This window comes from Squalius cephalus, assembly GCF_949319135.1.
Source record: "Squalius cephalus genome assembly, chromosome: 16".
Classification (NCBI taxonomy): Eukaryota; Metazoa; Chordata; class Actinopteri; order Cypriniformes; family Leuciscidae; genus Squalius; species Squalius cephalus.
This window is the reverse complement of record NC_137137.1, coordinates 27,876,487-27,889,706: the sequence shown is the minus strand read 5'-3', so window position 1 is coordinate 27,889,706 and position 13,220 is coordinate 27,876,487. Positions and strand designations below refer to the sequence as shown.

Below are 13,220 nucleotides of genomic sequence, written 5' to 3'. Positions count from 1 at the left end.
AAAACTGTTCCCGCATCAGTTTTCCCTCTAACCCATGCTGGACTAACCCATCCCTCTAACCCATGTGACTATGGGTACGCCCGCTGTGCAACGCGTGCCCTCGCTTATGAGCGCTGTAAACACGGCATCAATAGCTCAAAACGGCCTGACGGCCGGGTCCCTATCTCACAGCGGCCCGTCCCCAGCCTTTATTCAACCCCTAGCGGTACGGGCCAGAGTCTGGGAAGCTATCCCCAACATATCAAAATGGGTGTTGAACATAATAAAATACAGCTACTCGCTACAGTTTGCTCACAGACCGCCGCGATTTTCAGCCGTGGTCGAGACGAGAGTGAGAGAAGATGTTTCACACGTTCTCCGCACCGAGGTGCTCAAACTGCTGGAGAAGGGTGCTATCGAAACAGTTCCCCCCTCACAAAGCGAGTCGGGTTTATACAGCCGCTATTTCCTCGTCCCGAAAAAGGATGGTGGTCTCCGACCCATCCTAGATCTCAGACACTTGAAAAAAGCGCTGGTGAAGCGCCCGTTCAGAATGCTGACGATCAAACATATCCTTGCGCAAATTCGCCTGGGAGATTGTTTTTTCTCAGTGGATCTAAAAGATGCTTATTTTCATATCCAAATATCGCCTCATCACAGGCAATTTCTGAGACTCACTTTCGAGGGACAGGCCTACCAGTACACGATTCTACCGTTCGGCCTATCGTTCGCTCCCTGTACATTCACGAAGTGTATGGATGCAGCACTTTCCCCCCTGAGACAGCCGGGAGTGCGAATACTGAACTACCTCGACGATTGGCTGGTTATAGCACAATCAGAGGCACAGTTAACCCTCTGAGGTCTGAGCTGTTTTCTGGGCCCTGGAGGTGCTCTGACATGCTCTGACATTTCTGGTTATTTATGTTACTTGTGACATTTTCATGGCTAAAGTCTAATTACACTGTATTCAGCACAAACTCTGCTACAATAATATATCAACAGCATGTATGTAAAAGTTTGTAGTTTTGAGATAATGACATTTATGCGTGGTTTGTGAAAATACAAAAAAAAATTCTCACTGAAATAAGGCCATGAAACCCCTACTGATTATTTCTTCACAAGACTTTTGAAAATTGTATGACGTAGCCTAGAATATTTGCTGCAAAACTATGTGAAAATCACCCTGACTGCTCATTCAGAGAAGACAATATATTGATTTAAAATTTTTACGACGTGTTTTGTGTGAGAAAGCTTTATGCGGAAGCTCATTAATATGTATGGGTTTTCTCACCTGAGAAAGACAAAGACACTCCCTAACGGCCCTATTAGGAGCTATCAGGCCCCTATCATTCTGAGCAACCTTGCACAATACTGTAAATGAGGAGATTTAAAAAAGAATGGCTTTTAGATTGTTTGATTTATTTACACAACATAATCCAAATAGACACAACAAATGGAAAAAAAGCACTTATTGAAAGACAGAGATGTTTGTGCCATTCCTAAAAACATTGTACATATACCTTTCATTTCCAATGTGTTTGATTTTCACTTTACCATGTCCATGTTCCAGAGACTCATGTGAATGTTGAAGTCGGCAGGACTCAGTGGCATCTGGGCCCTGAAAAAAAAGTGAACATACTGATATCAAGAGAAAGGCCTGCACGATTTTGCAAATAAATATTAGATTTTTCTTGTTAAAATTGCTTTTTAAAATTCACAAAATACACACACACACAAATGTTTCCAACAATATATAATATAATGAACACCAGGTTTGTTGTGCCTTGTAGGCATAAGCTATGCGCAGTGCTGGGTAAAATAATAATAACAATAGATAGCAGTATAAATCTTCCAAAATATTTCAGTAACAACCAAGCTAGAGAAAAATATATTGATTATCATGTTACTTCAAATGTTTCCATTCGTTATGATGATATGAAATGAGATAATAGTAAAAACATGAAGCCGTTTGGTGTGTTTTGCTTTTCAAATTTTCAAATGATACATTCAAACGCGATCGCGCTGCAAAATCTGATACATTCAAACGCGATCGCGCTCAAATATAAAACATTATGGTTACCATACATATCTACGTTTGACCAGATATCCACAAACACAGTAGGCTTAACAGTAAACACGGGTCTAAATATTATAATACTACTTTTACCATGCTGTGTTTTATTATAGAATATAAAAACATCCTCGTGTTGAACACGTATACAAGCACTGAAAGGTTGCCTATCATTCTAGTTCACATTTCACATTTCATGTTTCTGTCTATATATACATGTACATATATGAAATTAGGCTTAGTTCATGTTTTTACTCCAAACTCATTTCATAACATACATTTTAATCTGGCACGACCAGTTTAACATGTCTTACCTTAAAAATCTTCTCATCTTCAAATCGCGTTTGAAGTAAATCCGAGGCAAATTCAAGGTAAACAGCACAGCACAGCTTACAGTCGTCCAAACGCGATGAAAAGGAGTAAGTTACGAAGTCTCTGCTTCTTTGTTTTGAGGTGATGAGGGCGTTTACAGGTCTGCGTTTCTCCGCATGGATCATTTGCATGTCAATCGCTCGTGCGCGCGTAGGCGTGTTCAAATTAAATTTAATGAGGACGCGTTTGAGAAACTGTACATGCCGCTGCTTTCGTATGGATTACTTAAAAATAGAATATTTGTTTTTTATATAATTTACATACTTTAAAAATAGAGATTCCAAGCGTTGTGTAGACATGCGTTTCAAGTCTGTGTGACAAACATTCGCTGAGTTACAGGTCATTTTCTGTCGCGTTTCAGAATGAGTTTCACATTGAGAGAGACGGCAGAACGCGCATCATGTTTATTTTCTTTGTTTTACGAAAAACACAACATTTTGTTTTTATTATGAGTGTACACAAATAAAAGAAGACATTTAACAGTTTTGAATGATGTACAATACAAGTATGTAAAATCAAAATCAACAGAGTATTTTGCACTGATATAAAAAAAAACGAGCAGATCACGCCGGCGTGATTGCCGACCTCAGGGGGTTAATAACGCACAGATCTTGGATCATCAGCCATCTAGAATGCCTGGGTCTAAAGATCAACTTTTCCAAGAGCACACTATCTCCTTTCTGAATATCTCCTTTCTGGGTATAGTAATAGACTCTACGCATATGAAAGCGTGCCTCTCTTCGGAGCGCACGCTCTCTATTCGGCGCCTAGCGGCATCTTTCAGAGCGGGCGCCCACGCCCCCCTCAAAAGATTCCAGAGGATGTTGGGTCTTATGGCCTCAGCATCAGCGGTACTCCAGCTCGGATTACTGCACATGCGCCCTCTCTAACGCTGGCTAAACAACCGTGTCCCAGCTCACGCGTGGCCACTTACTGATCAAGGCGAGTCGCGGCTGCATCAAAGCCCTGACTCCCTGGAAAGCTGTTGACTGGTACCAGTCGGGCGTGAGTTTAGGTGTGATTTCGAGGAGAAAGGTGGTCATGACAGACGCCTCCAACCTAGATTGGGGAGCCCTCCACGAGGGCAGGCCCGTCTCTGGCCTTTGGTCAAGCCCAGAGAAACGCTTACACATAAACTGTCTGGAGATGAGAGCAGTCGCTTTAGCACTCAAAGCCTTGCACCATTATCTGAAGGGCGACCACGTCCTGGTCCGAAAGGACAACATGACAGTGGTGGCTTACATAAATCGCCAGGGCGGCCTCAGGTCAAACACCTTGCATGCCAAGACCATTGACCAAGAGTCTCATTCTATGGGCTCAGCACAACCTGCGCTCGCTGAGGGCAGCGCACGTGCCAGGCATTCTGAGCCAGGGTGCGGATATGTTATCCAGAGGCAAGGTTTCCCCAGGGGAATGGTCTCTCCACCCTCAGACGGTTCAGCTAATATGGAGCATCTTCGGCGAGGCAGAGGTCGACCTCTTCGCCTCCGAAGACAACGCTCATTGCCGATTATTTTTCTCAAGGAACACGGACACACTCGCCCACGAATGGCCGAATCGTCTGCTGTATGCTTTTCCCCAGGTCACGATGCTACCTCAGGTCATCAAACGGATCAGGGAAAGCAAATGTGCAGTGCTTCTTATAGCCCCTCTCTGGAGGAACCGGCTCTGGTTCTCCGAGTTGACACAACTGCTGAAATCAGCCCTGTGGCCGATTCCGCTGAGGAGAGATCTCCTCATGCAGGCGAACGGGAAAATCTGGCATCCCCGTCCCGACTTATGGGCCCTTCACGTATGGCCCCTCAATGGGTACCCGGGTGCCTCCCGGATAGGGTGCTGAAAACCATCACTGAGGCAAGAGTGCCCTCAACCAGGCGCCTCTACGCTCAGAAATGGAGGGTGTTCTCTAGCTGGTGCGCCGCTAGAAACCTGAACTCCTACTCTTGCGAGATACCGAGTGTACTCGCCTTTTTACAAGAGCTTTTGGACGCGGGTCGCACCCCCTCCACGCTTAAAGTATATGTGGCGGCCATAGCAGCATCTCACACTCCTGTGGCCGGACAATCATTAGGAAGAAACGACCTCATTTTCCGCTTTCTTAAAGGGGCAAGGAGGCTAAACCCTCCGCGACCTCCCGCTGTGCCTATCTGAGACCGTTTGTCTCGCCGTCTCAAAGCAGAGATTATTGTTTTGAGGTGATGAGGGCGTTTACAGGTCTGCGTTTCTCCGCATGGATCATTTGCATGTCAATCGCTCGTGCACGCGTAGGCGTGTTCAAATTAAATTTAATGAGGACGCGTTTGAGAAACTGTACATGCCGCTGCTTTCGTATGGATTACTTAAAAATAGAATATTTGATTTTTATATAATTTACATACTTTAAAAATAGAGATTTGACAGTCAAAATGACAATCATTAGGAAGAAACGACCTCATTTTCCGCTTTCTTAAAGGGGCAAGGAGGCTAAACCCTCCGCGACCTCCCGCTGTGCCTATCTGAGACCGTTTGTCTCGCCGTCTCAAAGCAGAGATTATCGCGCTGGATAGTTGGCGCTATAGCGCTAGCTTATGAGTCTAAGGGCCTTCACTGCCCCTTAGGCATCAGAGCTCATTCCACAAGAGGCATGGCCTCGTCTTGGGCTTGGTTAAGTGGAATACCCATCGAGGATATCTGTGCGGCGGCCGGCTGGGCCTCGCCGTCCACATTTATCAGGTTTTATAAACCTACAAGTCCCTGCTTTGCATTCCAGGGTACTTTCAGTATGAAATGTGTAAGCACAAAACCCCCATCAAACGTGGGCCAGATATTATCCGGTCCTGTTTTACACAAACTATAGTTCATATATATATATATATATATATATATATATATATATGAAGAGTTATTTCACTTTAATGACATTGAAAATTACCTATTAATTGTCATTAAAGTGAAATTACTGAACCTAAATATACAAGCTTGATAAAAATACTCATTTTAGAAGAAAATTTCAGATGGCACTTAGAGGCTTTTGCATCTGAACTCTTCATATATCCTCTCTCTCTCTCTCTCTCTCTCTCTATATATATATATATATATATATATATATATATATTATTATTATTATTATTATTATTATATATACACTCTACATTATATATCATTATTAGGGTTTGGCCCTCATTAGGCCCACTCCTCCTTTTTCCCTTATGAAGCCCGTCACTGACCGGCTTATTGGGATTCATACTTTACTCTTAAGGCTTCAGGCATCTTGCCTCAGGCTAATATTAGAGTGAAGTTAAGCACGCACGGGATTTTGAAGGGGGTTCCCATAGCGTGAGGAGAGACCTCTCGAAAGGGAACGTCTCGGTTACTAACGTAACCTCGGTTAAGGGAACGAGTATTGCGAAACTTGCCGTGCTTGTGCTTTGGTCAAGGATCGCTTCAGTCGATTTAACCTAAAGACTCTGACGGACGATGGGCTCAATTTATAGCCTCTGGCCACGTCTATCTTGGCGGGCTCTGACGTGTCAGGGCACGAATTGCCCTGATTGGACTATGCGACTGACCCGCCCCGTCATAGGTCCGTGCAGTTGCCGCAGCACAGCCAATGACCGTGCTCACCACTCATCTGTGTGTGCTGTGCAGCTACACTGCGTTTTAAAAAAATGGCTTCAATATTCTCGAGAAAAGGAGTTTTCCCATAGCGTAAGCTACTTACGCAATACTCGTTCCCTCATCTCAGGGAACCGAGGTTACGTTAGTAACCGAGACGTTTCGGTTACTGAAAATTTCCTTGTTTTTGTGCATGCTGAGCACATCGTAACACTTATTTATATAGCAACAAATAAATATAAATAAATCCAAATAAATAAATGGGGATAATACCGCATATCGCACTATTTAGCCACTCAAAATTACCGCAAGGGAAATTCCTTCACCGCGACAGCCCTACCGACATTCAAAGCGGCATTACATCACAAAATTGTGTACTCAGAGGAACACTTCGAGGGCTTAGGGTTCCATTTGAGACAGGGCCTAAGAAGAGCTTCAAGAACAGTCACGTAAGGCCGCAACTCACATAGATTGGAAAAGAGAACCCTTTACTAAGTCAGAGACAGTGAAGGAATGTATGATTGAAGTGTCTTTTAAAGGAACCCAAAAAGAATAAATAATATAAAATATAAATAGAAAAAGTAAATCATACATACTGTTCAAATTCTAGAGTTGAATCATCCTTCAGACAGTGTTGTGAATGAAGGAATGAGGCATTTATAAACCTCATATACCTCAAAGGTCTTTGTCCGAATTGGTTGAGTGAGTGATTCAACACCCCATATAGACATCCACTTGATTTTGATTACTGAATGAATCAGCGTTATGCCGAGTTCACACTGAACGATTTTAGGCCCGATTTTCGCTCGCCGACAGGTTTTGTGAGATCGACGAAAAATGCCCGAAATCATAGGTAAATCGGTGCTCGTTCACGCGAGTGACAATTACGCAGTGTGAATGATCAAAGATGTGATCTGAGAGAATTGCTGACGAGTCGCCGACACCTGTGAGATATTTGGCATGGTAAAATATCTAGACCTGTCGGCGATTCAAAATCCCGCTGTGTGAAAGTGTTCTGACTGAAAACTACATTGGCGATGACCTACAGCCAATGCGAGAGCAAGATACAGGGCAGCGGGGAGTTCGGGGAGGAGCATTTTCTTTTAAGCCCTGAACCACAACGTAAAAAAAAAAAAAAAAAAGAATCTGTAAAAAAAAAAGAAATCTAGCATTTCGAGATTAAAGTCGAAACATTTTGAGAATAAAGTCGAACATTTTTGAGAATAAAGTAAAAATTCCGAGAATACAGCCTTCCATAGAAGTTCTTCTTTTTTTTTAAGAAATGCGCTTGTGAAGTCTAACTGCTTCTGACATGGATCTAAATATAATAGTAGCTTTTTACTTTTATCTGGGCTTTCAACAAAAGGAAATTCTACTACAGGTGCTAATCTACCAACATGGCAGTACCATGGCGTTGTCTGTAGACGAGCATGAAGACTCCACCTAGGTACCTCCGAGTAGGTATCATAATCCTGATCCAAACTTTATGTGGCACGTTGACTCGAAGCCTACGTGTCTTCGTGCTCGTCTATAGGCAACGCCATCTGGGTCAAGAACACTTAACACTAACCGTACTGTCTCCCTCTTCACAGTAAATCCTTTCTGGATATATTTTAAGTGCATCATTCTGTATCCAATCACTTGGCCGGATCCCGTGATTTCCTCAGATATAAAGCTGGCTATCCATGCAGCCTGTTAAGTCTATTCCAGCGCAGTATATATTTTGTAACGTCCTAAAACAAATGGTAATGCCATGTTGGTAGGTAGATGGTAGCTGTAGAATTTCCTTTTGTTGAAAGCCCAGATAAAAGTAAAAAGCTTCTATTTTGTTTAGATCGATGTCCGAGGCAGTTCAACTTTTCTCAAACGTATTTCTTTACACACACACACACACACACACACACACACATAAAAAAAACTTCTACAGAAGACTGTATTCTCGTCATTTTGACTTTATTCTCAAAATATTATGACTTTATTCTGGTAATGTTTCAAATTTAATCTCGAAATATTTCGACTTTAATCTCGAAATATTTCGACTTCACTCTTGAAATATTTCGACTTTATTCTCGTAAATGTAGAATTTACCCTGCTTAAAAAAAAAAAACATTATTATTATTATAAACATGGAACGGCTAAACCACCTCCACTGCCCGTTTCAAGCATCGGCTCCCAAAGTGTGCCCGAAAAGTGAGATAACATATTCTTTTGGTTCCCCTTTTAGTGATCACTATAACTGTGCTATGAAAACTGTTTATGTAGTTTTTTGGGATGGAAGGGATGACTCTGCCATCAAAGGAGTAGAAGAGCTAAATAACAATTAAGCATTTGATCTGAATTATCATAATGTAACACAAATTGCTTTCACTTATTGACGACATGATACTCTCGGGCGGCAGGCACAGCAGATTCCGCCATAGTCGTTGCCTATGTTGCATAGCGTGTACGTAAATCTGGGTATCAAGATAGGTGTGTGATCCTTTGGGTAGGAGCATGTTTGTTTTGGTGATTTCAAATATCAACAGCATTTAAACTGCACCTTTAAACTGTGTAAATACATTCAGATTCAGCTTCTTTGCCACCTCTGCAGTGCAAAGATGGCTTTGGTTGATACTGATTTAGTTGGTAACAGCCTATATTTAATTCTAATTTAATTGACTAATTTAAGAATTTAACATTAAAAATGACATACATATTTAATAAGTTTAGAAAAAAAAATACTGAATATAAAAATTGCAGTAACAAGCAATATTAACTTCTCCATTGTTGTTCAGTCGTTGTACAAGTAGGATGGTTGGTCGGTGTAGTATTTGTCCCACCCCTCCTCCACTCTGATTGGACGGCTGGGTAAAAAGTGACAGTGACAAGCTCAGCGTTTTACCCAACCTTGAAAAATGTTTCTTTCATACCAACTAACATTTAGAAAAAAAATGAGAACAGCTTTACGAATGATTTACACAAAAATTTGTTCTGCTTGTGTTTCATGAATGAAGCCCATTGTTTGTAAGAATTGCATTAAAATATCTGCACAGAGAAAAAATATAATCGCCGTGTTCTTTAACTAATTATGAATGTTTTAACAGCTAAAAAAAATTGTAAGAGTAATACAAAGACTTTCAATTACATTAAAAAAAGTGTAAAATAAAGTAAAACTAAAAAAAGAAGTTACATTCCGATTGGTTGTATCAAGTTTTCAGTTGAAAGAGAGCCTGTTACTGCAGCTAGTCTCCTTCTTTTCCTTTAATGCACGCTCAGAGTCCACACAGTCAGACATTTCCATACATTTCCGTGAATGTTTCCAGGCCCAAACAGAGGCCCATTTGTAGGCAGTGAGATCAGAGCCCGTTTAGCTTTAACCATTTAACTGTGTGTGTGTGTGTGTGTGTGTGTGTGTGTGTGTGTGTGTGTGTGTGTGTGTGTGTGTGTGTGTGTGTGTGTGCGTGGGTGCGTGCATGCGTGCGTGCGTGTGTGCGTGTGTGTGTGTGTGACTAAGGTCAGAGCAATCACAATAGCTTAGAGACACATGGATTATTTGTATTTGATTGTATTTGACATAAGGGTATACAACAGCCGTTTACATAAACGATTCAACACCCAAGGAATGTCTCATTAATTCCTGACCAGCCATAAGATACTTTGTACAACACAGATTAAATGAAACTGCACATATAAGTGCATGCACACATTTTCCACGCCTGACTGATGACGTACTTTTTATGGTGTTTCTTTTTTTCTAATCAAAGGGCTGAGCGATATGAAATACCCATAAAAATGTGTAAACATTTTTTTATACAGTAGGCTCATATGACACTTACTAATAAAGTGTCTGTGGATCCTCCACTGTCTCTCATTCTAATATCTTATCTGGTCAAAATCTGGTCAAATTCATTCTCTCTATTTTTTTCATGAAAACAAAAACATTTTAACAGGTCAAAATGAGGCTTTCCATAAAATGAAATGTTACTGTATCCTAGATATTTCAGTTTTGATTTTCAATTTTAAATCAGCTTTTGCTCTATCCATTGAATGGAAAATGTCAATGGGTTAATGCTGCTTTTATCTCTATTGTCAGTCTGTGTAAAGTCACTTTTTGCAGTAGGTAATGGTGCGTTCAAGTAGTCCTGGGAAGTTCGTCTTTACTAGGTGGGAAGTCGTGTTTACGACAGCTGGTGCGTTCAAGTCACTTTCCTCGGAGTAAGATGGCGGAGTACTTTCTCTTAATTAATTACACAATAATACAGTAAGGTTCTTAAACTCTTGTTCTAGAAAATGAAGAACAAAGAAATGTGCATCAGGTGTATTTTTTTTTTTTAATGTTTTTAATCAATTTATGAAGCCACTGCCAACTTTATTGTTGCATGTTGCATTGTTATATTATAATGCTATCATATTCTGTGCAGGCAATTAGCTTACTGCGCTGTAAATAGAAAAGCCTGACAATATCACTGCTAAATACCTTTAAGTATTGTGGTATTCCGCCATGTTTCTCAGTGACACGCCCCCAACTCGTAAAGATCGGGGCTTAGAGAAAATCCTGAGCTCCCCACTGGTATTTGTGGTGGCGTTCATGTGCGTTCAACTCATAAATACGATCTATGTGAGATGACTTGAACGCACCATAATACTGTATACTCTGCTGCAGCTGTGGCAGACAGAATTGAAGTTTTAGTGTTTTGTCGAAGCAGTAAAATAAATAAAAAATTCAATAAAGTAACAAAGGCAAGTCAATTAACTTGTGGTTACCAAAGCTTGGTTTACCACTGTGAAGCCAAACCAGGTTTCACAGTGTGATGAAATTACACCATGTGAGTATAAAGTTGCTCAAAGGTTCAGACAACCTTTGTCTGGCTAGGTTCAATATCAGTTGTGCTGTGTGAGTCTAAGATATCGAGTAAAAACCTGTTCAGACAGGAAGAATTATTAATTAAATGAATTCAATTTTGATTGAATTCTGTTGATAAATGGCATTTACCTAAAGCTAAAAGAAGTTTTGTGCCTCTAACAAGTGCTTTCAACCTTCTGAATGGTATGCGGAAAACACTTGTGGTTTGCCACAGACTTGTCCCACCACATAGAACGCAACTGAATGCTTCTTCAAGCGCTTACATAATTGAAAAACTGTGGAAAACTACTTTTAAACAGGAAATGATGAAATATTTAAGAACATATTTACAGCTGGTCTAGGTGCACATAATTTGTCATTTTTAGGTTACAGAATGTAAAAATCGCCATAATCTTTACTGACATTGTCCGTAATGATTACTGAGATGTCACATTCTGAGAAGCTATGGAAATAATTACTTTACAACGTAAAACGAATAAAACAAATCCCACCCAAATAGACTGTCTGACGTTGTTCTGTCCCTTGATGTAGACAAATTGCACCTCCAAAAACTGCATACCCTTTCACTTCCAAAAGATCAAACTATTAGAAGTGCCTGGCTGAAATTTATTTAAAATATGCCTGATCAATTGAACAAGAATTTTTTCATTTGTTCGTGTAATTTCAGAACAGGCTCTTTTCTTAATTATTCTCAACAATAGTTTTATATAAAAATAGATTTTAGCAAGTGCCCGCAATTACCACGCTGAAACAGTCTGCTGCAATTGTTGTGGTTGTGTTGGTTCATTTTCTTCTATCTCAGGATCTCAAACATACGGCTCTATTACACTGCTGGCCAATCTTGACAATCAAAACTCACATCACACATGCTGTGAAGGAGTGTTTTTGACAGAGTGAAAATGAAAATAGAAAATAGCCTAATCCTTTTTCCCTTTTTTTTTTTTTTTTTTTTTTTTTTTTTTTGGTGCAAAACACTTCATTGGCTAACCTCAAGAAACATATTAAAACTATACAGTTAAAATTACTTTCCTGTCTCAGCTTAATTTAAACCTAATACTTGGACTTTTTAATGTAAAAAGCACATATTAGGTTACCTAAAAAAAACATTATGGTGTATACCCGGGTAGCAATTTTGTGTGTTTTTGTGGGAATGTTTTTTTTGTTTTTATCATTCGATGGGCATCTTAAGTATGGAGTATGAGCCTTTAGCATAGATAAACAATGTGCTGTCCAGGGTTGTGTTACTAAACATGCGACAGTCGATTTCTTTCTTTTCTGTAGGCCTGTGTAGATACGTCCTCGAGCGCAACGATATCCGTAACGCAACGACACGAACATTAACAGTAACATATATCTCCAATAAAGCATTTTCATCTGAACATAAACGCTTCGTGCGAGACGTCAAGTCGAACGAGTTTCCCTGCGCAGGTAGCTGTCATGGTCATGAACCGTCTTATTACATACACACACGCGCGGGCGCGCGTTTTCATTTATATTTAACAGTGTGTTTCAGATAGGAATAAATGAAACCTCCTTACGTGTGAGTTTGTCGTTTGTTGCAGTCAAGTAGTTGGCGTCGTGTTCATTCATTTTTCATTTGTATTTCCTTCTGCGATTCTGCCCGTGGAGAGACATTGCGGCACAAAATACAGCCCCTATGTTCGTTCGCTCTCTCTCTCTTTCTCTCTCTCTCTCTAGAGAGAGAGAGAGAGAGAGAGAGAGAGAGAGAGAGAGAGAAAGAGAAAGATTTCGTTCTTCTTGAGGAACCTACCTCTACCTATATCTGTCTAAAATATCCAAACAAACAAAAATGTTTGTGCACATAGGCTGTAGGCTAAATATCTAAGAATACTTCTGAGATCAGGCATTTTCTGATTTTACAGGGATTTTATATTTTCTGAAGAAAATATGAGTGCATCTTGGATTTTCATTTCCATACATACAGGTAAGCATGCCAGATTAGGCTTTAGATAAGAAGACATTAGATATACTGGAACTGTGTGACCTACGCATGTACAATGTTTCAATTAAAGCCCTGGAAAATTTGCCAACAATAGGTTGGTGCACTGAAAACAATGTTTGTTATTTTCTTTTATATGTTTTGTTTCTTTTTTGTAAGTAAGTAGGACCTAAATGTTTTGTGTTACATTTAGTTTAATGTTTATTGCATTATTTTCTGTGTTACCCTGATGGCTCACCTGTCTCTTATGACGTGCCATAAAATGTAATTAAACATATCATCAATCTTTGCGAGGCATGGCATCCCCGAGACGCTGATCGCAGATTATGGACCAAATTTGTATCTCAGGACTTTGCAAATTTTGTGTCATGATACCATTTCAAGCAAGTGACTGGAGTTTG

At 40.3% G+C, this 13,220-nt stretch overlaps 1 protein-coding gene across 3 annotated transcripts in view; it reads right to left on the bottom strand.

Annotated features, from left to right (window-relative positions):
* The window catches only part of LOC307174051 (proline-rich transmembrane protein 3), a 50,351-nt gene extending 37,809 nt beyond the window's left edge, over positions 1–12,542 (bottom strand). Inside the window, exon 1 of one of the 3 annotated variants that reach the window (XM_079897709.1) lies at positions 12,398–12,542. In XM_079897709.1, coding sequence (XP_079753835.1) covers positions 12,398–12,449 — 52 coding nt within the window. In that variant the 5' untranslated portion in view covers positions 12,450–12,542. The remainder of the gene's footprint in view (positions 1–12,397) is intronic. The other 2 variants (XM_079897710.1, XM_079897708.1) reach the window with 2 other exon arrangements.
* Positions 12,543–13,220: the final 678 nt, after the last annotated feature.